The sequence below is a fragment of the Sycon ciliatum genome, chromosome 8 (genome assembly GCF_964019385.1).
Source record: "Sycon ciliatum chromosome 8, ocSycCili1.1, whole genome shotgun sequence".
In the NCBI taxonomy this organism is placed as follows: Eukaryota; Metazoa; Porifera; class Calcarea; order Leucosolenida; family Sycettidae; genus Sycon; species Sycon ciliatum.
In genome coordinates, this window is record NC_088650.1 from 19,454,996 (window position 1) to 19,478,328 (window position 23,333).

A 23,333-nucleotide genomic window follows, 5' to 3' on the forward strand; every position below is an offset into this window, starting at 1 on the left:
CATGTACAATTGTACATGTACGCACGCAGAGACGCGAACACATATCAAATGAAAGAATAGAAAACGGTGCACTCTCAGAAGTAAACTTGAACAAGAAAAGGCTCCTCAAAAATGGATTAAGAATGGACAGCAAAATGCAATGAAAAGTGGAAGTACGCAGTCATGCCAGTCAACACACATGGACATGTAAGCAAAGAGCAAACGGTTAGTACAGTACCATGCAGACTGCGAACAAGCGGCAGAGAATTTCAAGCATAAATCATGCAATTCATCACCAAAACTGAGTGTTTCCGTTCCAAGTGGTTGCTAGTGGATATAGATGTGCATGTAGAACTAATTGAACAGCAAGTGGAGAAGTAAGATGCAGAGAGCAAAGGGTTCGTGCCAATTTTGACAAAACTCGTTTTAAAATGGATTTTAAAATGATGCATAATGCAGCTCTGCTAACCTGTCATACAGACAGACAGTGCAAACTACATGTGCATGTACATGTATGCCTACTATTGCCTAGTACTCCGCACACACTAACTACATGTACATGTACATGCACACGACTTGGGCTCCAGTACATGATGTATGAGATATGTACTGGTATGCAGTATTAATGCATGCATGAATACATGTTCGTCCAGATTGCGGACTGCATCCATGCAGGCGCCACACTTACGCTAGCACAAATCCAGCGGGCCCACACTGCGGAGCACAGCACACAGCTTCAACGTCATAAAACTGAATGCAAATCCCAATGCAGCAGCAGCAGCAGCTTCAGCAGGTCGTGGTAGGATGCAGTCAAGGTCGGAGGATTGACAAGTATCGCTGATACTCAGCTGGGTGTATGGCCGCACTTGCTCCGACATCCGCATCACTCAGTGGTGCGGTAGGAGTCAGCAACCTTCAAGACCCTCTCCAGCTTCTTCATCACATGGCTGATTTCAAAGTGATCGCCTTCCACGCTGCTCGAGAATGCCTTCAGTTTGCGCTGCATCTCATCCACAAACTTGTCCAGAGAAAGATGGTCGCATTCGATTAAGGCTCTTCGGAGATCTTCTACGGGCTGCTGTGCAAGTTTGACCTTTTCCAGATTTCCATCACACACCTGTCTAGCGTGCCGGTAGTCACACCATTTCCAGCCTTGCCATAGAGCTGCCGCTGACAATGTGCCGCTCGCATTCAGTGCCACAACTCCGATGCTTGATGTGATGACCTCGCTCATGCCTAGAGCAACCACGGCGGCAGCCAGTGCCTCAACAGGCAACATGGCCGGTGCAGCCGCTACTAGGCCAGCAAGAAGAGCGAATAGTCCCAGCCCTATGGTCCAGTACGAGGCTTTCTCTTCCGCTTTAGCAGCCATGTTTCTCTCGGGCTCGATTTCCTCCTGGACTTTTTCCATGATGCCATCCAGCTTTGCCAAGACCTTCTCTGCTGCATCGTCGGCCTCCTTCAACTCGGTCAGAGCTTGTTGGGCTTCGTACACGCAATCCTCCATGCGTTTGTAGAACTAAGCGGATGGTCACTTCCAAGCGACTGCCTTCCACTCTTCGGCAAAGTTGTGACGAATTCTTCGAGTTCCTCGCGAGAATGGCTGGATATCTCCGCCAATAAGTCCTCTACATAATCCTGAGCACCTCTTGATTTCCGCTGGGCTGTTTCCAACAAACGTTTGGCTACAGGCAGAAGTTGACTAAACTGCTCATTCGCACTGGAAATGGACTTGACTTGTTCACGACGGACGGTGTCTAATCGTTCTTTCCGCTTTCGCTCCTTATCTCCCAGCTGTTTCTTGAGATCCTCCAATGTTCTGAGGACTTTGGGAAGATACTTAGGGAACACCTCGGCTATATACTTGAGCGATTCTGCTGGAATGATTTCCCCCATTGTAGGGCTCTTACTTCGTTTGAGCTTTCGACGCTCACTGACACTGCACTGTGACGCCTGGGCACGGCACCTCTCACGCCCAAAAAGATAATGAACAAACTCGGGAGACCAAGAATTATGGACAACCGGTTAGCCTAAAACTAATTAGTAAAGGTCAGTCTTCTTTCTTCCCGCGTCATGTGCGGAGCGAGTACAAAGTGCATGCTATAAAATTAATAGTAGAAGCCTTGCTTGATGCTGTCGAAATCGAAAGACGTAGACCTACTTGAGAAGTAATTAGTTGAGTGCATGCTGTATACTGCTGATATGAACTGTTGCCTGCATGGTTGTGTTCTTGTCTTGTTGTGGTGTTATAGGCTAGGGGATCCCCCATGAACACCGGGTGGAATCCCTTCAAGGCCAAGCTAGCGCGCTAGCTTAGTAGTACATGACTGCACTACATCATGATTCATGATTGTTGTAGTAGTATAGCTAGAATACATGACCATGATGACCATGATGACTGTTGAGTGTTGTGTACATCAGTCATGTAAACATGGCGAGTCGAAGGTTCGATGGATTTCTCGTGTGCTCTGGATGTCCGGATATCTAATGGCAGTCGTGAGTCAGTCAAGTCCAGTCGGCGGAATAGCGCGAGAGAGTGCAACGTAAAGTGAGTAAAGTCATAATCAGAATAATGCGTTGCACGGTATTATTCTGTCTTGGGCTTGGCTACAATTGTAGGCTTGTCTTTCCACCTGGATTGTCACTATTTTAAATATAAATAATAATGACTCACGACTGCTATCCAGATCAGAACACACGAGAAGTCATCGCACCTTCGACTCAGCAAGCCAGTGCATGTTCATTCACATTCTTCATCATTTGTGAGAACTAGACCTGGTCTAGTGAGAAGGCATTCTACTGCCTGTCATTCTGGTGAAGTAAAATAAAGTAACAACAACAACAACAACGATATCTTTCTCGCTTCCCTCCTGTGCGTTTGTTGTTGTTGTTGTTGTTGTTGTTGTTGCTGCTGCTGCTGCTGCTGCTGCTGCTGTTGTTGTTGTTGTTGTTGTTGTTCATGTTTGGTTTGGTTTTGTTCATGTTTGCTTTTTTTGGTTATGCTTGTTTTAGGGAACACGGCCTCCTGCTGTGTGATCAGTCGTGTTGAGTGGAGAAAGCACCAGTGACTGTGTTTCTGGGACCCCCTTGGTCGGCCTCTCACTAGTCTTACCAAGAGTACATATGTACCCTTGGTCTTACTCATCAGTTGAGCTGGAGAAGAATCAGGAAAAGTGCCTGGAGAGCACCACTTTGCTCTCCAGCCCAAAACATCATCAGGGAATAGAAACTCTGCTCGCATCGATGATTCCTCCTCGCCGTTGAGCCCGTAGCTCGCAGGAATGTCGGCTAACCGCTGGCCACAGGGGCAGCCAAATCGCTAACATTCTCCTCTCACTGACTGCTCCCAATTCCTTCCAGCGTTGATTTCCGTTCAACTTCATTTTGACACCTGGAACATGCTCCCGACTTCCTTACTTGCTGTTACAAGTTCACCAAACCACCCCCCCCCCCCCCCCCCCCTGGAGATCATCCAAGCTTTCAAGGTGGCAAATGTCAACCACCATCTTCACCCTAGCCGAAATGCATGTAGATCTACCCTTTCTAGCATGACTTTGCTCTTGTCCTCCACACCTGACCTGCTCTTCCATACATTATTATTATTATTATTATTATTATTATTATTTTTTCTTATTTTGTTAGGGATTTCCCAACAGGCAATGTTGCCTTTTTACTGGGAACCCTAAATGAGACTTTGTGTGAGCGCGAAACAAAGCAGGATACATCTTACGCACTCCCACCTTATTCTCCACACATCCTCATTTTGTTCACAATAATCCCCTCTCCATTAATTCTGTCTTCTCTCGCGAACCCATACAGGCCATAGCCTATCGGCATAGGCCATGGTGCACAAGCTCGCGGTAACCATGGTAACGCCGAGACCACAGGTCAGCGTTGTTGGCTGGTCTCACCAGCACAGGTTCCTTCTTGGAGCCCCTCGTACTCTTCCCATTGTCCTGATACTGTGATCGTGGTGATTGTGATGCAGTCACGTGACTTCTCTCTCATCCTCAAGTTCTCACGCGTCACGAGTACTATAAATAGAAGGTTGTGTTTCCGGTGAAAATAAAAAAATGGAAAAATATATGTATGTGGTGTGGTGTGGTGATGGCAAAAAATACATGTAAATAGAGACGCTCCATTTCACGCCAACAACAACTTCTGCTGCTGAATACTGACAGTACTGTCGCCATTGCGGGGGGGGGGGGGGGAGAGCAGACGGGGGTCATTTCCCCATCACACGCATAATAGTACAATGTACAAGTAGTAGTTAGTAAAAGTCTCATTCGCGTGTCATAATACTTTGTCAATTACGAAAACACTTGAAATGGACCTATACGGCTATAGTCAGTATGCAGCGGCCACTGCAGAAATCAAGAAAACGTAATTTAATCGGCACCGCTGTTAGCCAACATTGGATAAAGTTAAAATAGCAGTGAGGGAATCTGAGCAAAACCATTGCCAGCACAATGCAGACGAACATAGAAGGTAGGTAGTGACACGCAAAACTTTATAAAAGCGGCTACACAACGAATAATGGTAAGAGTATATCATAATAAGATTACCTACACGGGCACCTAGTAACGTTATTTACACATAGGTGGGAAATCCACGGAAAAAAACCTACGAGGAAGATTGATGACGGTACAAACAGCACTAGTGATACTGCATTGCTGAATGCCAACCGGACTAGCCGGGCAAATGGCAGTGGGCGGTGAGGGTATTGATGTTTCAAGTATATTACAGAAGCACTGAATAGAACATTGGGCACGCAGAGGTGAGGAGACACAACAGCCACCGTGATGAGAGACAGACAACACACCGACCAGATCGAGCTGGAATTTGTACAAAAGCGAATATACAAGCTGGAGCAGGGCAGTGAGGTATTGGATAGATATACAACAGCATAGCGAGATCTCTACAATAGAGCAGCCAGAGAATACATGAAACCTGCCTAAACTATCTACAAGGATGTCAGCACAAAGGGAAGCAGAACTTCAAATTGCAGGATACAAACGCTGAGAAAAGAAACTGCAAATCTCACATCAGACTGCACTGCAGTGGATATGACGCAGTCGGTCTGTACCTATGTGCCACCTCGGTCACATACTTGAAGTAGCCACTCAGGAGCACGGTGTGTAGATGGACGGCCGCTAACGACGCGACACACACATACTACAGAGAGCGTACACAGCAACAGCTCTACTAAGCGGTGGCTGATATGATACGAGTGGCTCTGACGCGAGTGCGGCGTAGATTGGAAGGGACATGCAGAGCGAGTGCTAGCAATCACGTGCGTGGTTGATAGGATATGAGTGTGCTTGCCGCCCTGCTGACTGTGTGCTTACACAGTGCAACGGCTGGTTTGCGCTCCAGTAACGCAGACAGCTCCGGTGCCGTCATGATGGCAGTTTGAAACAGTTTCAGTGGCAGCTTCCATGACGACTCTGGGTCCGGTGCAGCACCCTGGCGTCTGCACTCGGCGGCGGTTCTCTCCTCGCTAGTGGCAACGGACGCCTGTGATGGGGTCCTAGATATGCCGGCACATCCACCACCACCAACGGCGATGCTGCTGCTGCCAGTACTGCCTGAGTCGCTGACAGTGCTGGCAGTCCTGCTGTTGGCCAGCAGTGCTGCCTCGCCGCACTCCATGCCTCTCATCATGATCAGACTGCTGCACTGCTGCATAGACTGTGTCAACACAACACCACACCACACCGTCGCCATACACCACGCCACACAACAACACAAAGCACAAGACCAAGACAGCGAAGACAAGCATGCAACGTTACATCTAGAACTATACTGGCATTATGACATGACGAAAGTTTTGTGCACTAGTAACAAACACATACACACACACACACACACACCTTCCTTCCTTCCTTCTTCTCCACTGCCATGACTGGCTAAGTGGCCCCATACGGGGCAGCTCTTGGATTAGCGCTGTCTCCGGGAAGCGGCACCAGGACCCGACGACCGACGTGACGGCGCATTCCCACGGGTTATAATTGCTATTGAACGCCGCGATGTACAACGATGCCGTGCGATATCCTGACGGCGGCGGCTCTCCTCGCGAATATTCGAACAAACTTTCCTTGATTTTTTTCTTTGGACGCCGTATTCAAATTTCCGTCAGTGTCGACAAGAGTCCTGACGTTCCACGTTCCCAGAGACAGAACAACCTTTCGAGCCGCTGGTGCACGCGAGTGAAAAGACTCTGGGCGAGGGTTTGCAAGACCTCTACACCCAGGCGAAAGAGGGTCAGCGCGAGTGGCCACATCCGAAGTGGCCATGTCGTCAACGCTGAATTTTCCTCCTCCGCGGCAGCAAGATGAAGACTGCCTTGTCTAACACCGCGTCACTAAGTGTTTTCTACTCACCAGGGCTGGCCCTGGCAGAAGCCAGGAGCCAGCCCGTGGCCCTAAACTCACTACGAAGAAAGAAGAGTTCGGAGCTCCAAAAACTGCTTCCTCCTCTCTCAAGAGAACTCCACACACACACACACACACACACACACACACACACACACACACACACACACACACACACACACACACACACACACACACACACACACAGCTGAAATCAGAAAACAGTGTACACAATCATGTTGCATGATGTATGCTAAAGGAAGGACGGAAAGAACTTTACTCATTTGGTTAATGGTGTTCAATGACACCACAATTGACAATACACCGCATTTCCAGGGTACGAGCAGCACCACAAATCTGCCCTGCAGCATAATACTACAGGGCACACACTTTATAATTCCAAACTGAAAAGTGACATTTCGTCGCCAAAACGGGGGCCGGCAACCCTTCCATAATAATAATAATACAGTGGAAGCAAGCCTGACTGACCTGGTAGAGTTCCATATTGTCTTCCGACTCTTGCCGCACTATGTCATTCACAAGCTTCCACAACTGTATGAACTCCGCCTGCCCAGTGGTATGATGCAACAAGAAAAAGAAGATGATGAGAGGACACAAGAAAATATGAACACAAACAACCATATTACTATAGTCCCCCCCCCCCCCCCCACACACACACACAACCCATACACTCCCATTAATATACCACTGGTAAAAGAATACAGGTGAACACAACAACAACAACAACAACAACAATAAAAGATTTCAAACAACAACAACAACAACAACAACAACAACAACAACAACAACAACAACAGCAGCAGCAGCAACAGCAGCAGCAGCAGCAGCAGCAGCAGCAACAACAACAACAGCAGCAGCAGCAGCAGCAGCAGCAGCAGCAGCAGCAGGTGCAGCAGCAGCAGCAGCAGCAACAACAACAACAACAACAACAACAGCAACAGGAACAGGAACACAGCAGCAACAGGAACACAGCAGCATCAGCAGACACAGCACTGGTGGTGGTGGTGGTAGCAGTAGCAGTAGCAGTGCTGGCGGTGTGTCACTTAGCTGCAGGCAGCAGGACTGTGTGAGACTCACCTGCACCATGCAGCGATACGGGCCATCATCAGCAGGAAGAAGCGATGCAGGTGTTCTCATACCAGACTGTGCAGCACGCTGGGCTAGTGGACTGAGGCGGACATCATGATATCCCCCGTCCACTGCCACCCCTGTGAGTACTGGCACAGTGGCTGAAGAGGATGACGCAGTCGGACTGCTCGATAGCCGTTGGTCTGGAGAAGAAGACAGGGATACGCTTGGCGAAGGTCTGTCACTACCGGCCGCCATTTGAGCAATAAGTTCCTTAGTGCTGGGCCGGCGGGAGTCAGCAGACAGCGAGTCGCGCTGTTGTGCTAGGCGCTGTCGATCTGTGATCAGCTTCTCAAGCGATGTCGACTTGCGAGCTGCTGGAGGCTGGACATGCTGCTGCTGCTGGAAAATCGGTGTATCTCTGGAGAGGTGCGAGCAGAAGAGTAGCTCTAAGCGCTGGTTGAGCGGCTTACGCATCATGACGTCCAGTAGACGTGTGCACACGGTAATGTCAACTAACTCATGCACTTGCCACATCTGCAAAGAGAGCAGGCCAGTGCAAAACAACACACACACACACACACACACAGGCATACATACACACCACACATATACACACACACATATACACCACACACGCACGCACGCACGCACACACACACACACACAGGTGCAGGCACACACACACACGGGCACAGACGTACAGGCACAAACATAGGAGCAGACATACACAGCCACAGACAGACACGCAGACAGACACATAGACATACACACAGACAGACAAACACACACACTTAGTCACAAACTGTGCAAAATACCCTGAGAGTACCGCACCAGTACATCACGCCACACCACACTTGGCCACGCTATCCATGATGTAACAGAGGTGCGGTTTACTAGGGAGACAACACAGGAGGCTGGAACGTGAAATGATGTGGGGTTCGCTTCCAAGCTGCATGTTCCAGTTACCCTGGGGGTAGGGTTGATCCATGCGTGTTTGTATATGGCTTAGCTGGTCCGGGAATGTTTAGGGTCCGCAGATGAAGGCCTCTATCGTGATCGGATCACGTAGAACTTCCAAACCTGGGTTTGAAAAGCACAATGTTTTGGGTACTATGGCGTTGTGGTGTCTCTCTCTCTCGAGGCTACGATTCCCTGGTTGGCACTAACCCCACCCAGCAGCCCCTCATCTGTATCTGCTAGTCCTGTCCTGGTGATGACCAGTGGCGGATGGACCAGTCACTATGCAACACACGTACTAACGCACCAGGTTTATGCACAGCTTGACAATGTATAAAAACATTGTTCCAGATCAAAGGAAGCAAGTCAGCAGCAATGATAAAGACACTAAATGGATCAATTTTTTTTAATGTTTAGTGCAGTTGAGAAACTGAGAGCTGTGATATGGAAATGCCCAGAGTGCATGTTCAATGCCAGAAACCAGTCAAGCAGGGACTGGGGTCCATTGGTCATGCCCTCGGAGGTGTTCTGCAAATTGACCTACATGGCCGTCCTGACATATGTGTTCTCACCCTGAGGGACTTCGCTACCAGGGACGAGCTTGTGGCATGCGAGCACGAACTGGAAGGTGAAAGAGTGCGAGTGCTTCCAGGGGATGGCTCTGTTTCCGCAGAGTGCTTGTGTACGGGTGCGAGCCGTCCATGCATGTTGGTCATATCGAGTCAGCTCTGAGTGAATTGGTGAAATTGTCGGGAAAGTTGAGAGGGAGAGCATTGTCGTTGATAGCTGAAACACCAATCCTCTCTAGCTGTAAAGTCAATATAATTTTCGTTCAGGCGGGTGGATGGGTGGGTGGGTGTCCTTAGCCTAAAAGGCCTTGCGGACTGCCTTCACTTCAAGCAGTCGGTAGACTGCAAGGCTGAGGACCTGGAAGCATACCAGCAAGTAAAGCAATTAATTCCCTAGTTATCGATATTTTACACGAAATAATTTTTTTTTAAATGGATGAATGGGATGAGTACAAGTATCTGGTGCAGTTTGATGCCTGGAACTGGTGGAAGGCAACTGGTAGTGACGGAATTCCATGGTCCATTTTTGAAGGAATGTGCCGATGTTCGGGCCTATTCACTCGTCGTTCTATTCTGTGCTTCACTCCGGACAGGTGTAGTGCCCTCAGCGTTCAAACTGGCTTCAGTCGTACCCCTGTATAAATCCGGCGACCCCTCCCTCCCCACTAAATACCGACCTGTGTCTTTACTCCACATTATCTCTAAACTACTCAAGAAGATCGTCCAACGCCAACTTGTGCACCACCTTCGAACTAACCAGTGCCTCCCTACTACCCAATTTGCCTACCGTCAGCACCACTCCACTGAGGATGCCCTCTGCCTTCTCACTGACAGTCTCTTCGCTGCCAAGGACAGGGGAAACGTGACAGGAATATGCACATTGGTTATATCGAAAGCATTCGACGAAGTCCGCCTCACACAGCTCATTGTCGATCTGTTTGACGTCGGTGTGTGCGGATCGGCCTTCACCTGGTTTGCAAGTTACTTGACTACACGAAGTCTACACGACGTCTCTTCGTTCAGGCTGTTGTCATCCCTGACATGATCTATGGCAGTAACGCCTTCTTCCCCGCGCTTCTCAGTCGCCAGCTTGATCGCCTGGCTCTGCTGCAAAACAGGGCTATCCGAGATATCGACGGGCACCTACCCTACACAGCCGTGCATCCCCTGCTGGTGCAGCACGGCTTGTACCGCATAGGCGAACTGAGCAAGCGCAAGCCTTTAGTACTTGTCTTGAGGCGCCTGCACGGGAAGGCTAGTGATGTGTTGTCTGTACTGTTCGTCAAGACCTGCTGGCAAGAGAACCCGTCATCAGTGGTCCAGCGGTCTGCTAAGTAAGCCATACTCCACTCGCTCTGGCGCTTCTTGGCCTTCTGTCGCAGGATCTGCACTCTGGAACCTGCTGCCAGATGATGTTCGGACCATAGCAAGACAGAAGAAGTTTAGTATAAATTGCTTACCGTATTGTTGCTCAGACTAGCCCGCCTCCTAGCTCTCCTTGACCACCCTGACACCCAGTTACTCGCTTGACTCCTCTGTCAGGTCAATTTTCTTTCGTAGTAATCTGCAGCCTCGACAAATTCCTTTTCTTTCATTTTTAAATGCGGCTTCTCCGCTCGCCTTTTATTGGGCCAAGTTTCCGTTTATTGTGCGAACAAAAATAAATCAACCAACCAACCAACCACTTACTGCACCATTGCGCTATTAAACCTGCAACGATAACCAGCACTCTTCACCTTGAATAAGAAGCATTCACAAAGACCTCTCATATGCCATGCCACCCGCCCCACCACACATGTCCAGTGTTGTGTGTGTGTGTGTGTGTGTGTGCAAGCGCGCGCACGCACGTGTGTGTGTGTGTGTGTGTGTGTTCACACGGACCTATCCGTGGCTGGAGTGCGTAACTGGTTTGAGTTGGCAAGCGATCGTGGAGAGTGGCGTGGAGTGGTGACAGCAGCAGGTGAGGACAAGGAACCCGCCCCGAAGAGCATCGAGTGCCCAACCTGCAACCGTCTGTTCCGCCGTAGTTCCGACATGGTCCGTCACAAGTGTTCAGCAATCCGTCAGCTCCCGGTATCGGAGCAGCCTGGATCAGTACAGTGTCCAACATGCAACCGATGGCTACGTAGCAGAGGAGGCTTTGCGGTGCATAAGTGTCGGCTAGGCGATGTCGACCAGCCGCCGGCCCCTGCCCCTGCTCCTCTTGTTGTTCCTGGTGTAACTTGCACGAACTGTCAGCGTTCATTTAAATCGGCTGCGGGTCTCAAGCGTCACCGTTGTGGAACCTGTCCAAAGCGCCCTACTGTGGCTGAACGCCAACAATTCAAGTTTCACTGCCAAGTTTGCCACAACCGACGGTTCCGGAGGCGGCAAGATCTGGAACGCCACTTGGAGCATTGCCTTCCTCCCCCCTAACCTCTCTGACAGTACCTCCCTTTGGGGAGCGGCGTGGCCATTTCTGGCAGCTGTCAATAGTAGTAGTAGTAGTAGTAGTAGTGTGTGTGTGTGTGAGCTAGGCAAACAACAGTGTGCACTTACGTCAAATAGCCGCTCTGCATAGCTGACGTGAGAATCTCCCAGTTTCCACGGCTGCATGGCAGTGAAGAAGTCGACAAAGTGCTCCTTGTCCAGCGTCAGCGAGTCAACAGGATCGTTATCACTGTGCCCTCGTACTACAGGCTGACTCTTGTAGGACGTACTGCTACGATGATGCTCCTGATCACAGGCACCATGCACCACACACGAAAGAAAACATAGAACACAAAAGAAAGGAGAATCAGCTGCAACACATTCAAAAATGTACAACACATTATGATAGTGTCTACAAGCAGTATCACTGGGAAAGTGAGAATGTTAGTCAAGATATTGGCACTGGTAGGATTGCAAAAAAGCCTGCGTGAAGCAAAGCTGCACAAGCTCAGGGTCATTTCTAACTGATTAACTCAGCATTAATTTCAACGACGTTTCAGCAAATTGCATATTACGGGCGAAGTCTTACCAGGAACTCCAAGTAGATGATTCCAAGCTCTTCGCGAGTGAAGCTGGTCTTTGTACCAATAGCACGGACGATAGTTCTCCTGTTGTTATCCTCAAGGGTCTAGTGCAGCAATGAAACACAAAGGGGGAGAGAGAAAGAGAAAAGAGAGAGAGAGAGAGAGAGAGAGAGAGAGAGAGAGAGAGAGGGGGGGGGGGGGGGGGGAGACCAGAAAACCAGGAAGATTTTTACATCGACATATCCACAATTACTGTACCCACATACACATCAACAACGCAAACACGCGGTTTTAGTTTAAGTAGGGCAAACAGGGCAGATGTACAATACAGTAGAACCTGATGTAAGCCACCTCTGGGTTTAGCCACCTCTGGGTTTAGCCACCTCTGGGTTTAGCCACCTCTGGGTTTAGCCACCTCTGGGTTTAGCCACCTCTGGGTTTAGCCACCTCTGGGTTTAGCCACCTCTGGGTTTAGCCACCTCTGGGTTTAGCCACCTCTGGGTTTAGCCACCTCTGGGTTTAGCCACCTCTGGGTTTAGCCACCTCTGGGTTTAGCCACCTCTGGGTTTAGCCACCTCTGGGTTTAGCCACCTCTGGGTTTAGCCACCTCTGGGTTTAGCCACCTCTGGGTTTAGCCACCTCTGGGTTTAGCCACCTCTGGGTTTAGCCACCTCTGGGTTTAGCCACCTCTGGGTTTAGCCACCTCTGGGTTTAGCCACCTCTGGGTTTAGCCACCTCTGGGTTTAGCCACCTCTGGGTTTAGCCACCTCTGGGTTTAGCCACCTCTGGGTTTAGCCACCTCTGGGTTTAGCCACCTCTGGGTTTAGCCACCTCTGGGTTTAGCCACCTCTGGGTTTAGCCACCTCTGGGTTTAGCCACCTCTGGGTTTAGCCACCTCTGGGTTTAGCCACCTCTGGGTTTAGCCACCTCTGGGTTTAGCCACCTCTGGGTTTAGCCACCTCTGGGTTTAGCCACCTCTGGGTTTAGCCACCTCTGGGTTTAGCCACCTCTGGGTTTAGCGACCACTTGCTCTTAACCACCGTCTTTCCATGCACTGACAGTTCTACACAGATACTGTGGGACCTGGTTCTAAAGACCACCTGGCTTTAACGACCGCTTTTGCTTGCTTGCGTGGGGTCGTTGCTTAAACCAGGTTTTACTGTATCACTGATTGGCTGCGCGTTGCTCAAATCTCACAGACAGCACCCACTCCCCAACTCAAGTCTAGCCTCCCATCCTCACCTTTACAACCTCCAGCCTCAGCTTCATTCGAAAGCTGTCAATCGCCTCCTCAGTCACGAAGCTAAACTGTTTGTAGCCGGCCATGATCAGATCACTGACGTCGACAGACTTCAAAGATGTCTGAAAATAGAGGAACAGAAACACACAAAGTCACAAACCCATGATTACCCGCTGATGTGAACACACAAACCCATGACTACCCGCTGATGTGAACACATCATGTGCACGGTCACGGTCACAGCGCACACAAACATAACATACACACACGCATGCACACACACACGTACCCGCACCCACCCACCCACCCACACACGCACGCACGCACCCACCCACACACACACACATACACATACACAACTACTTGAGTAGTGACACACCACCTCCTCCATGATTCTTACCGCCATGCCTGCCTTGACAGCAGCAGTGGGTATTGGTGGCAGGACAACAGGCAGGGTTGCGTCACGGTTGTTCACTCTTTCCAAATACTCAGTTAGACGAGACATGGCCTCTCCTTCGTCATCCACCTCCAGCAAGTCTCGCCTATTCGCTTCCAGGACAGCCAACGCCACTTGAAACAATGCCTGCAGGAGAGCAAGAGCATGATGATCATACTAGGACCATGAATGTGAAGAGCAGAACGATGTGAAGACCTATCAAAGCTGTCAAAGTGAACATAGTTTGAAAATCAACTGTTATGTACAAGCTGTAACATTTAGACACTTATAATACATACATAAACAGTGGGTACATACACACATGTACATACGCATACATAAATCCCCCCTCCCCAACACACACACACACACACACACTACATGAGCAGGGACACTGACTGACCTTGGAGCCGTCGAAGAAAAAGCAGTCAAGCACGTTCACAGCACTGGCATAGGGCATTACACTGAAGTAACAAATAAGAACAATAAGAACAACATCAAAATCACAGCAACAATGAAATGCCAACACCAACAGCAGCAGAAGACCAAACAGAAAACGAGAACATGTGACTGCGCATGCGAGGATATGAAAGTGAAATAAATCAGCAGTCGCTTGGCTCAGCACACATTGCCTTGAGGATGTCCTTTGCCGTGGGAGTGTTGCTAGACACTTTACTGTTACAGATGACAGCAGACGAGGAGAGACTGAGTACAAGAGAATGTTTATTACTGCCACACGGCATGCTCACACGCCTGTCAACAGCAGCTCCAGGGATAGGGGGAGGGGGGCTCGACTGAGCACAGCTGCAGGGATGTGGTGGGGATGTGGCGGGGGGTGGGTGGAGAGGGTGGAGAGGGTGACTCACCTGAGGAAGATGGTTAAGAACCAGGACAAGGAGATCATCGACAGTACACCTAACTCGTGCAGCTTGTCATAGAGTTCCGGAAGGTGCTCTTTCGCTAATGCCTCAAATACACCTGAATGCACAAAATCATAACGAATAGCCATTGTTACTCAGCGAAATGCACACAGCTTGCACATGAGAGCTTCAAGCTTCAAAAATTATAACAGTGCATTGTCTATGACCAACATGAAGTTGCCTTTTATTTTTATATCTTATTTCTGCTACAACCAAAGTGAACCAAAGTGATAAGAAAATCTGGGCGTTTGTTCTTGCAATGGATATGGATGAACACACGATCCCGCAAGCCATTTCATCGACCACCGTGGATCTCTTTACTGTTATCAATGGACACCTGAGTGCTTTGGAAGTGGCTGTGGAGTCTGGAAGGAGCTTGGCCATGCGACCAATCCACGCTGTCCAATGAATCAGAGCTCCAGCCATCCAGGTTGGGCGCAAGCAGCCAGTCCCAGGAGCCTGCCAGTTGCTTGGGTGTATCCAAGGTTGGCTTGCCATGTGTAAGAATATTGCTAACATCTAGCTCCTCGAGTGGGCAGGTCTTCTTGAGTGATGGTAATAAGTTAAGAACAGCACCACAAGCGGGCAGACACCCTCGTGTGTGGATATGGGTACCGTACAGGTGATGCGGAGCCTGCCTCGGGGTCCTCTGACATCAAGTTGTTCCTGCAAGAGCGCATTCAGTCCAAGCCGAAATCCCAGAAAGCATTGGGCTCGGTGGTCAAGCAGTATAAGGATGCTCAAGCTCCTCCAAAGTCTAGCAGCATCAAGGCTGGCTCCGGAGGTGTGTCGACAGGTGGACACCAGTTTTTCGCCCAAGGAACCGGGGTCTGCACGAACGCATTGGATCTTAGTACTTCGAAGTACATGATACACACACTCATGTACACACACACACACACACACACAGAGTCACAACTCTCCCCGTACCTTGATCCACCAAGGCTCCTGCCACTTTAGTGTTATAGTAGTCCGGTAGTAGACGCTCACACAGGGCTACCATCAGCCAGAATGCCTCCTCCTCAGAGCAGTAGAGTAGTAGAACAGAGCAGACTATGTTCATGGCCTGGCAGTAACCTACACACACACACACACACACACACACACACACACACACACACACACACACACACACACACACACACACACACACACGCACACGCACACACACACACACACACACACACACACATGTATACACAGATAAACACACATGGACTATGTCTACTGGAGACCTGGATATCACAGCAGAGATTAGACATAAGGTACCACATCCACAATGCATCACATAACGTTACCACTTTGATTACTAAAGCAAGGCAACGAAAGAGGCCAAAATTCTTGGTAAACTGCCACTACTGTATGATCACCATCTTCATAGTCACCGAACCAGTTGCGTGCAGACCTGTTCGCTTGCAATGACATAATAGACAAAAAACTGGCCTACTCATGGACACAGAAGTCAGAACAGTTGCAACTCCGAGTTTCACATTTTATATTGCCTGATGATTGCTCAGCGTGAAATTCGCAGTTGCAATCGACCGTGCCTGTGTGAGAGAGCTCTGTGCCCCCCCCCCCCCCCCACACACAGGTTGGGGGAGGGGGAAGGGGCGTTGGAAGGTGCTCGACAACGGTGGAGCCATGAAGAGTCGGGGGCCTAAAAAGATTGAACAAATTGGGCCCAACTAGCCCATATTTTATTGCTTCGAAAAGCACAATACGAAATTATTGGTGCGGCCAAAGCCACACCAGTTCCGATGGCCCTTGGGGGGGTTGAGAACTGTTTTAGCAGTGGAAGTCGCCTACTACGTAAAGTACCATGGACATTACATACTGCAGAACATAAAGTACATAATTATACTATTCCACGGCATCCTACATTTATGCTATACATGTACCAGTTATTTGATATATCGGATATGGAGGACCCAGGCTATAAAGTAGATTTATTACGGCTCTTGCTGGTACGTTATATTGAAATTTGAATATACTAGTAAAAAAAAGAAGTAAAGTTTGCACGTCCGCGTTACCACCGGCTATGCAATTGCGTTGAGAAACACAACCAGCTTAGGAAGTTTCGCATGTGCCAGGCCACCACCATGCCTGTACCAGTACTATAGTAATTGAAAAGGCAACATTTAAAATTCAGCAAAAGAAGAAAAAGAAAAGAAGCAGTGCAGTGCAGTGCAGTGCAACACGTACCAATAGCTGGATTTCGTACAGCATACGCAGTAAGTACACGCCGTAATGCGCTGATACCCGTGTCACATTGAAATGCTTTGTGCTCAGGAAGAGACCTGCATCAATGTGAGCAGAACAAAACACACACCACGCCACACACAAGATAGCAAAAGACACCACAAAACAGAAGACAGCAAAAGACACCATACATACAAGATGGCTACTGTATTTTAACGGTTTATAAGTCGATCCCCAACATACGGGGCCTCGATTTACGATTTCAATAGCGGTTAAACCCCGGTTGCAAGTCAACTGACCCTTTTTTTAATTCGGGTTTTAGGTCATGAAAGGCTGACTTATAACCGGAGAATACGGTATGAGTGAGTTGACTTCCGGAGAACATCCTGGCATCAACTAGTATCAGAACAGAAGGCACGGGTGCAGGATTTAGAAATAGATAAGGTGCCACACAACTAGTAGTCAGGTTCACGTTGCTGCTGCTACTGCTGCTGCTGGTGTAGATACCAGACAGTGTACTGATATGCACTCCATGCCCTAGGTTATCCAGAGAAGGCAGAGATGAAGAATTGACTGTGCTACATCATCACATGTGCTACAAATGTCATACTAGTAATGCGTTTGTGCATCTGCTATCTAAGAAAGGCACTGTGTTGGGAGTCTTGGTCATATACTGTCTGATGAGTGTTTCACACGACAACTCCCAGTAACGACGGAAAAGGATTTGTTTGCTTCATTGCTGTGTGATCATTGTAAGAAAGGCACTGTACAGCATACGGAACTGTAAAAGTACAAGGCATCGTGCAGCATAAGGCTTCCAGTACACCAGCAGCCGTACACCCTTGACGAATACCAGGAGAGGCATGGCTAAGCAGGGGAGAGTCAAAAGGCCACAAGGGCATACCCTACGCTTACCTATGAAGATCTCGCTCAATCTCCTCAGCCACTGCTACTGGCACTTCAGACATGGCACGCAGTGTCAGCTTGCAGTAGTAGTTCGGATGTGTTTGCAGCTAAAGGCAAGCAAGATTGACAGGAAACCATGAGATGTTCACATTGTTCAGCAGGCTTTGCCAAAGATGTCAGTACTCAAAGATAAATACCTCGTCCCAACACACAGCGATGAAACAAGAGCACAATCAATGGGAAGCTTAGGATGCAGATTCCTGCATTGATAGTAGAGCATTCAGTAATCCACCTGCAGCAGTTACATGTATAGATGTACATGTACATAGGACAAACACAACTCACATCATTCATGGCCCCAGAGCTACAAAGCCAGAGCTCTGCTCGCAGTGAGTCTGGTATGCCCTTCAGTACCAGGTCCATTATTTGCGTGTTGCGATACATAGACACACCCCTAGTCAGTTACAGAATAGAAACACACACGTACACATGTACAAACGTACACACACACACACACACACACACACACACACACACACACACACACACACACACACACACACACACACACACACACACACACACACACACACACACACACACACACACACACACACACACACACACACACACACACACACACACACACACACACACACACACACACACACACACACACACACACACACACACACACACACACACACACACACACACACACACACACACACACACACACACACACACACACACACACACACACACACACACAGTAAAACAGTTAGACTTGACACTGCATGATCACCATCACAGGCCAGGTACTTGTATGTGCCAATTGCAAACCTCAATACACACAGCTCCTAGCCAGTGAGAAACTGTGCACATACGGCTAAGAGTACAGCCGTTTAGACCACCCAGATAACCTACCACACACAAGAACACAGGCACACATGTTGGAATATGTACTTGTTTCAACACAGCCACACACACACACACACACACACACACGCACACACGCGCACACACTGACACATACACAGACACACACAGAAGTGCACACTCACACGGTCGCACACACACGCACACACGCGTGCACACACACACACACACACACACACACACACACACACACAGGTACCATGGTGTGCACATACCTGCCATACTCTGCGAAATGAAGACCCCACAGGTGTATTTTGATTGCCTCTCGCGCTTGCGCATTCTGTGGAATGTCCTGCTTGAAGGTGTTCATCAGTGCATCAGATAGCTTTGACTTGGCCTCCACAAGCTCCTGGTCTTCTTCCTCTACAAAACTACATACACAGCAAGTCAACACAAAAGAGCAGCGAGCAGATTAGCGACTGCACAAGAGGATATCCAACAAGAACAGAGACTCCCTCGAGTCTACGGCTACGGACCGGGGAGAATCCATAAATACAAATACAAACAAACAGCCATATCAGGCAACAAAGACAGTTCTGATGTCTTGATGGACAACTCTCCATAAAATAGCACTAGTGGACACAGAATTGAAAGCAGATGCAGCCCTGTCGCCCAACTTATTCAACAAAGAACCAGTGAAAACATGCCACGTTTGCAGCAACGAGTTGGGAATGATTGAACATTTTACATTTGCTAGACACGCATGTCTCTCCTCAAAAATCTACCGTCTTTAAAAAGATTCTCCACACTCTATTGTACTCAACTACTAGCTACTTCAAAAGAGAAAAGGAGAGAGAGAGAGAGAGAGAGAGAGAGAGAGAGATAGAGAGAGAGAGATAGACAGAGAGAGATAGACAGATAGAGAGAGTGGGGGGGGGGGGGGGGGGGGGGCACAGTCATTGGACTGCAGTGCGCACAGGGAGCATGTCTAATGAATCAAAAACTGCAATGGTGCCCTGGTACTGTGGTAGCAGCAGCACGGCATATTCAGTACCTGATGCTCTCTCCTTGAGCCCTCTCAAGGTAGGACGAGATTTGTTCGCACACAAAATCCCGGTGTCGCAGCTGAGCAAACAGGAACGTTGCCTACAACACAGAACACCAAACGGATGACCAGAACTACCATACATGTACTCAAGAGTACTTACCCCCCCCCCCCCAAGAGTGTGAAACTCCCGCATATCCTGCTGTGCCGACAGAATTTCAAGTTGACGTCATTCTTATGATGCTATGCTCCTTGCATCAGCGATTTACGACATTTGTACAGGGTGTCAACGCATCACACGCGTTTCCCTGTACCAAGAGTACAGTCATAACCATGTACAAGAGTATTCTAATTTCAGAAATTTTCGGTGCTCAATATTTTCGGTACGAGGGCAAAAGGCCAGGTTAGGTGAACAGAAATTTTAGGTACAGAGGAGCAATTCCCTATTGGATTATGTGTGTTAGTGTTTTTTTCGGTGTATTGAAATTTTAGGTATGACACAGACGCAACGAAAGTACCGAAAGTAAAAGTACACCGAAAATTTGTGAAATTACAGTAAACCATGTACTTCTTGCTTGTCCTAGTTTGCACAGGATGAAAAAGGGGGCTTTGTCCACCACAGGTCCGGGATAGGTCTGACTATACGTGTACAGAGGGCATTGCATCATACAAATGACGTCAACTTGAAATTCTGCCGGGACAGAATCCATAGTGGAGTTGCACACTCTTGGGGGGGGGGGGGGGGTGCCCTTGTTGTATAAAACAATAAAAAGAAATGTTACGGCTCATGTGCAGGGCATAGCTTAAGGATTTCATTTAGCTCGGACAAATGTCCTTCCGTTTTGAAATCTGTCCGGACACGCCCGGACATTTTCCACAACACATTTTCGGGGTGTTTCTTCTTCTTTTTTTTTTAGTAGGCGGATCAAGTAAATATAGTGAAGTCTACGCCTGAGACTACGGTGTACGTGTTAGTTGTACAACATGCAAGTCTCATTTGGCACGAAGCTCCGAAGAAAGCCCAACTCTGCATAAAAAGGTCGAAAGGTCGCTGCTCTTTTTTTACTTTTTGACCGGACACTATGTCCGGTGAAATTGAAAACGTCCAGTCAGTGGCCGAAAATGGCCGGAAAGTGTCCGATGTCCGGCCGTTAATCTATGCCCTGATGTGAGACCCAGTCAGAGTGAGCTCCCCGCATCTGTAGGAATGCCACCACCGTCCAAGGATCAGGGTGCACATGCAATGGTGGGCGGTGAGTAGAACAGACCCGCAACCAAAGTGGTCAAAGACCGAAAAATACCATTCGCTGCATCAATGTTACCCTCGTGCCAGGCCACGTGTATTAATTTTTATACTATTACACATAGCAGTGATCTAGCCAAAGCCGGCTCAGCCATTCTGCCGGGCCTAATTTTGGCCGGCTGCAGTCACCCCCATGTAGACTGTAGTGCCCCATATCCTAGGCGTAGGTATGTACAGTACAGTACGTAGCACTGGCTACTCAGGCTCAGTGCTAGCTCTTCACTCAAGCTCAAATGCACTTGAGTATGCACTTGAGTACGTCAGTAAAATGTAACAGGTTGGGTCATGGTTCGCTGCTTCTGGTGGTGTACATGGCTGTGGCTAGGCTGGGTCTTGTCAGATGACCAATGATTATGTACACTGCATGCAGACATGACCTTGGTGAACACATGATCCATGCTCATGTAGCTGTTTGCTTCCTTTTTCATATTTTGTTAATTTACCTATAATCACATTCACGTTCACAACTGCCTCATGAATGCCCATAATTGGACGAAGCGAAAGAAGATGCAAGCTGCAATGAAAGATTTGTAGTGGTGTGTGTGTGTGTGTGTGTCCGTGTGGATACGTGACTGATGGCGGGGGTCTGGGGGCGCAGCCCCCAGAACGATGCATTTTAACTAGAACGTGTTGGCCGGCTGGCATAAAATCCTGGCTAGACCTCTGCGTAGTGCCGTGGACATGGAAATCCGGTTGAATGGCCCCGGTGGACATGGAAATCCGGTTGAATGACCGGGGCCGGTGCCCTAAGTGCGTACAGAACATTGCATGTTCAGTGCACAATCATGTTGATCGCATGCGTACTCACGGCTGCAGGGCTAGCGCCCTGGGGCCGCTTGACCTCCGACTGGATTTCCATGTCCACGACAGTAGTTATTTAGAAACTGCCCAGCAAAAAGACTAACAACAACTGAGCAAACAGGATAGCACAAGACACAGCTCGAAATGCGGCAGCAAATGTGTCGAGCAGCTGGTTGAGATTTCCCATGACCAAAACCAAGTGGGGAAAGTACATGCAATTGTTACTACTGGAAGCATGGACATCCCATTACTGTACCTTGGACTTCATGATGATGTGAATGCCAAATGGTATTGCGTCCTCATCCATGCGATCAAATACAGCGATGTCACGGATAGGTATCACGGCCGAGCAAAGACTTTTCATCTAGACGGACACAGAACAAAGCATAACAGAACAACAGTGAGAGGGAGAGAGACGGGGGGAGAGAGAGAGAGACGGGAGAGAGAGAGCGCGCGCGCGCGCGCGCGCGCGCGAGAGAGAGAGAGAGAGAGAGAGAGAGAGAGAGAGAGAGAGAGAGAGATAGAGAGAGAGAGAGAGGGGGGGGAAGGGGGGAGACAGACAGAGGGAGGGTTAGAGACAGACGGACAGAAAGATAGACAGATAGGCACAGAGAGAGAGATGGAGAGAGTTAGATGAAGAATACAGACTCAGACATCTGGAGATCATTTCTAAATTGGATAAATACAGGAAAACACAATTATGTACAGAATTCCACAGGGACTCAAGTGCTGCTCCTGAACCTGACAGACTCCTGCAGCTTCAGGAAAGTTCGTTATACAATCCTTCAGAACTTGGCCACAAAAAAATTCAAAAACCCTAAAATACAACAGCAACGGTCACACAAACATCCCTCCCTCCCTCCCTCCCTCTGTCTCTGTCTGTCTGTCTGTCTGTCTGCCTGTCTCTCTCTCTCTCTCTCTCTCTCTCTCTCTCTCTCTCTCTCTCTCTCTCTCTCTCTCTCTCTCTCTCTCTCTCTCTCTCTCTCTCCCTCCCTCCCTTCCTCCCTCTCTTTCTCTACCCACCTTTGTCGTGAAGCAGAGGTAGTTAGCTGAGCAGTAGAGCTTGCCAAGGGCATGCGATTTAGAATACGGCAGCCACAAGGTACAATCAAAGCTACCTTCCAGTTGTTCTTCCTCAGGTAACCGGAAAAGAATCCTACAAGAAAACCAGGTCAACACAGAGAAGCACACATGCAATGAGTATACAATACAGCTCTTGGTACACACAAGGCTGGTGACAAGGGCATGACAAACCAATAGCCATAGCACCAGCAGCAGCACCAGCAGCAGCAGTGGCAAAAGCAGCAGCAACAACAGCAAGTGGTGTGAGCAGTACTCAACCGGTAGGTCTTGTCAAGTACTTGGTAGATAACAACATTGGATTCTGTTCCATACAGTTACATGTATGTTTACGCAGTTGAAATCTCTGTCTAAGCCGTTAGCCACTAACTCGCTCTGCCTTTTGCGGGAAGGGTTTATACTACTTCGTAGGGTTTATACAGTTAGAAAAAAGAACATACTGAAAATGATGGCTTTGAGCTCTGGTGTCCAGGTCTTGCTTGATAGTGCTGGGCTTCTTGGACGTCTTCTGCTCACTGAGAAAAGCAGACATGTAGAACAAGTGGTAATGTAGTACACAT

The 23,333-nt window shown here is 48.7% G+C and overlaps 1 protein-coding gene across 1 annotated transcript in view; it reads right to left on the reverse strand.

Annotated features, from left to right (window-relative positions):
• Window positions 1-4,241: 4,241 nt before the first annotated feature.
• The window catches only part of LOC135822236 (TBC1 domain family member 9-like), a 31,429-nt gene continuing 12,337 nt past the window's right edge, over window positions 4,242-23,333 (reverse strand). Inside the window, exons 11-28 of the mRNA XM_065334959.1 lie at window positions 23,214-23,288; window positions 22,717-22,849; window positions 21,950-22,057; window positions 19,599-19,690; window positions 18,820-18,975; window positions 18,011-18,119; window positions 17,675-17,772; window positions 16,763-16,857; window positions 15,491-15,637; window positions 14,507-14,618; window positions 14,044-14,104; window positions 13,605-13,787; window positions 13,207-13,326; window positions 11,970-12,068; window positions 11,510-11,686; window positions 7,452-7,979; window positions 6,843-6,920; window positions 4,242-5,670 (exon numbers count right to left, since the gene is read on the reverse strand). Coding sequence (XP_065191031.1) covers window positions 5,269-5,670; window positions 6,843-6,920; window positions 7,452-7,979; window positions 11,510-11,686; window positions 11,970-12,068; window positions 13,207-13,326; window positions 13,605-13,787; window positions 14,044-14,104; window positions 14,507-14,618; window positions 15,491-15,637; window positions 16,763-16,857; window positions 17,675-17,772; window positions 18,011-18,119; window positions 18,820-18,975; window positions 19,599-19,690; window positions 21,950-22,057; window positions 22,717-22,849; window positions 23,214-23,288 — 2,773 coding nt within the window. The 3' untranslated portion in view covers window positions 4,242-5,268. The remainder of the gene's footprint in view (window positions 5,671-6,842; window positions 6,921-7,451; window positions 7,980-11,509; window positions 11,687-11,969; window positions 12,069-13,206; window positions 13,327-13,604; window positions 13,788-14,043; window positions 14,105-14,506; window positions 14,619-15,490; window positions 15,638-16,762; window positions 16,858-17,674; window positions 17,773-18,010; window positions 18,120-18,819; window positions 18,976-19,598; window positions 19,691-21,949; window positions 22,058-22,716; window positions 22,850-23,213; window positions 23,289-23,333) is intronic.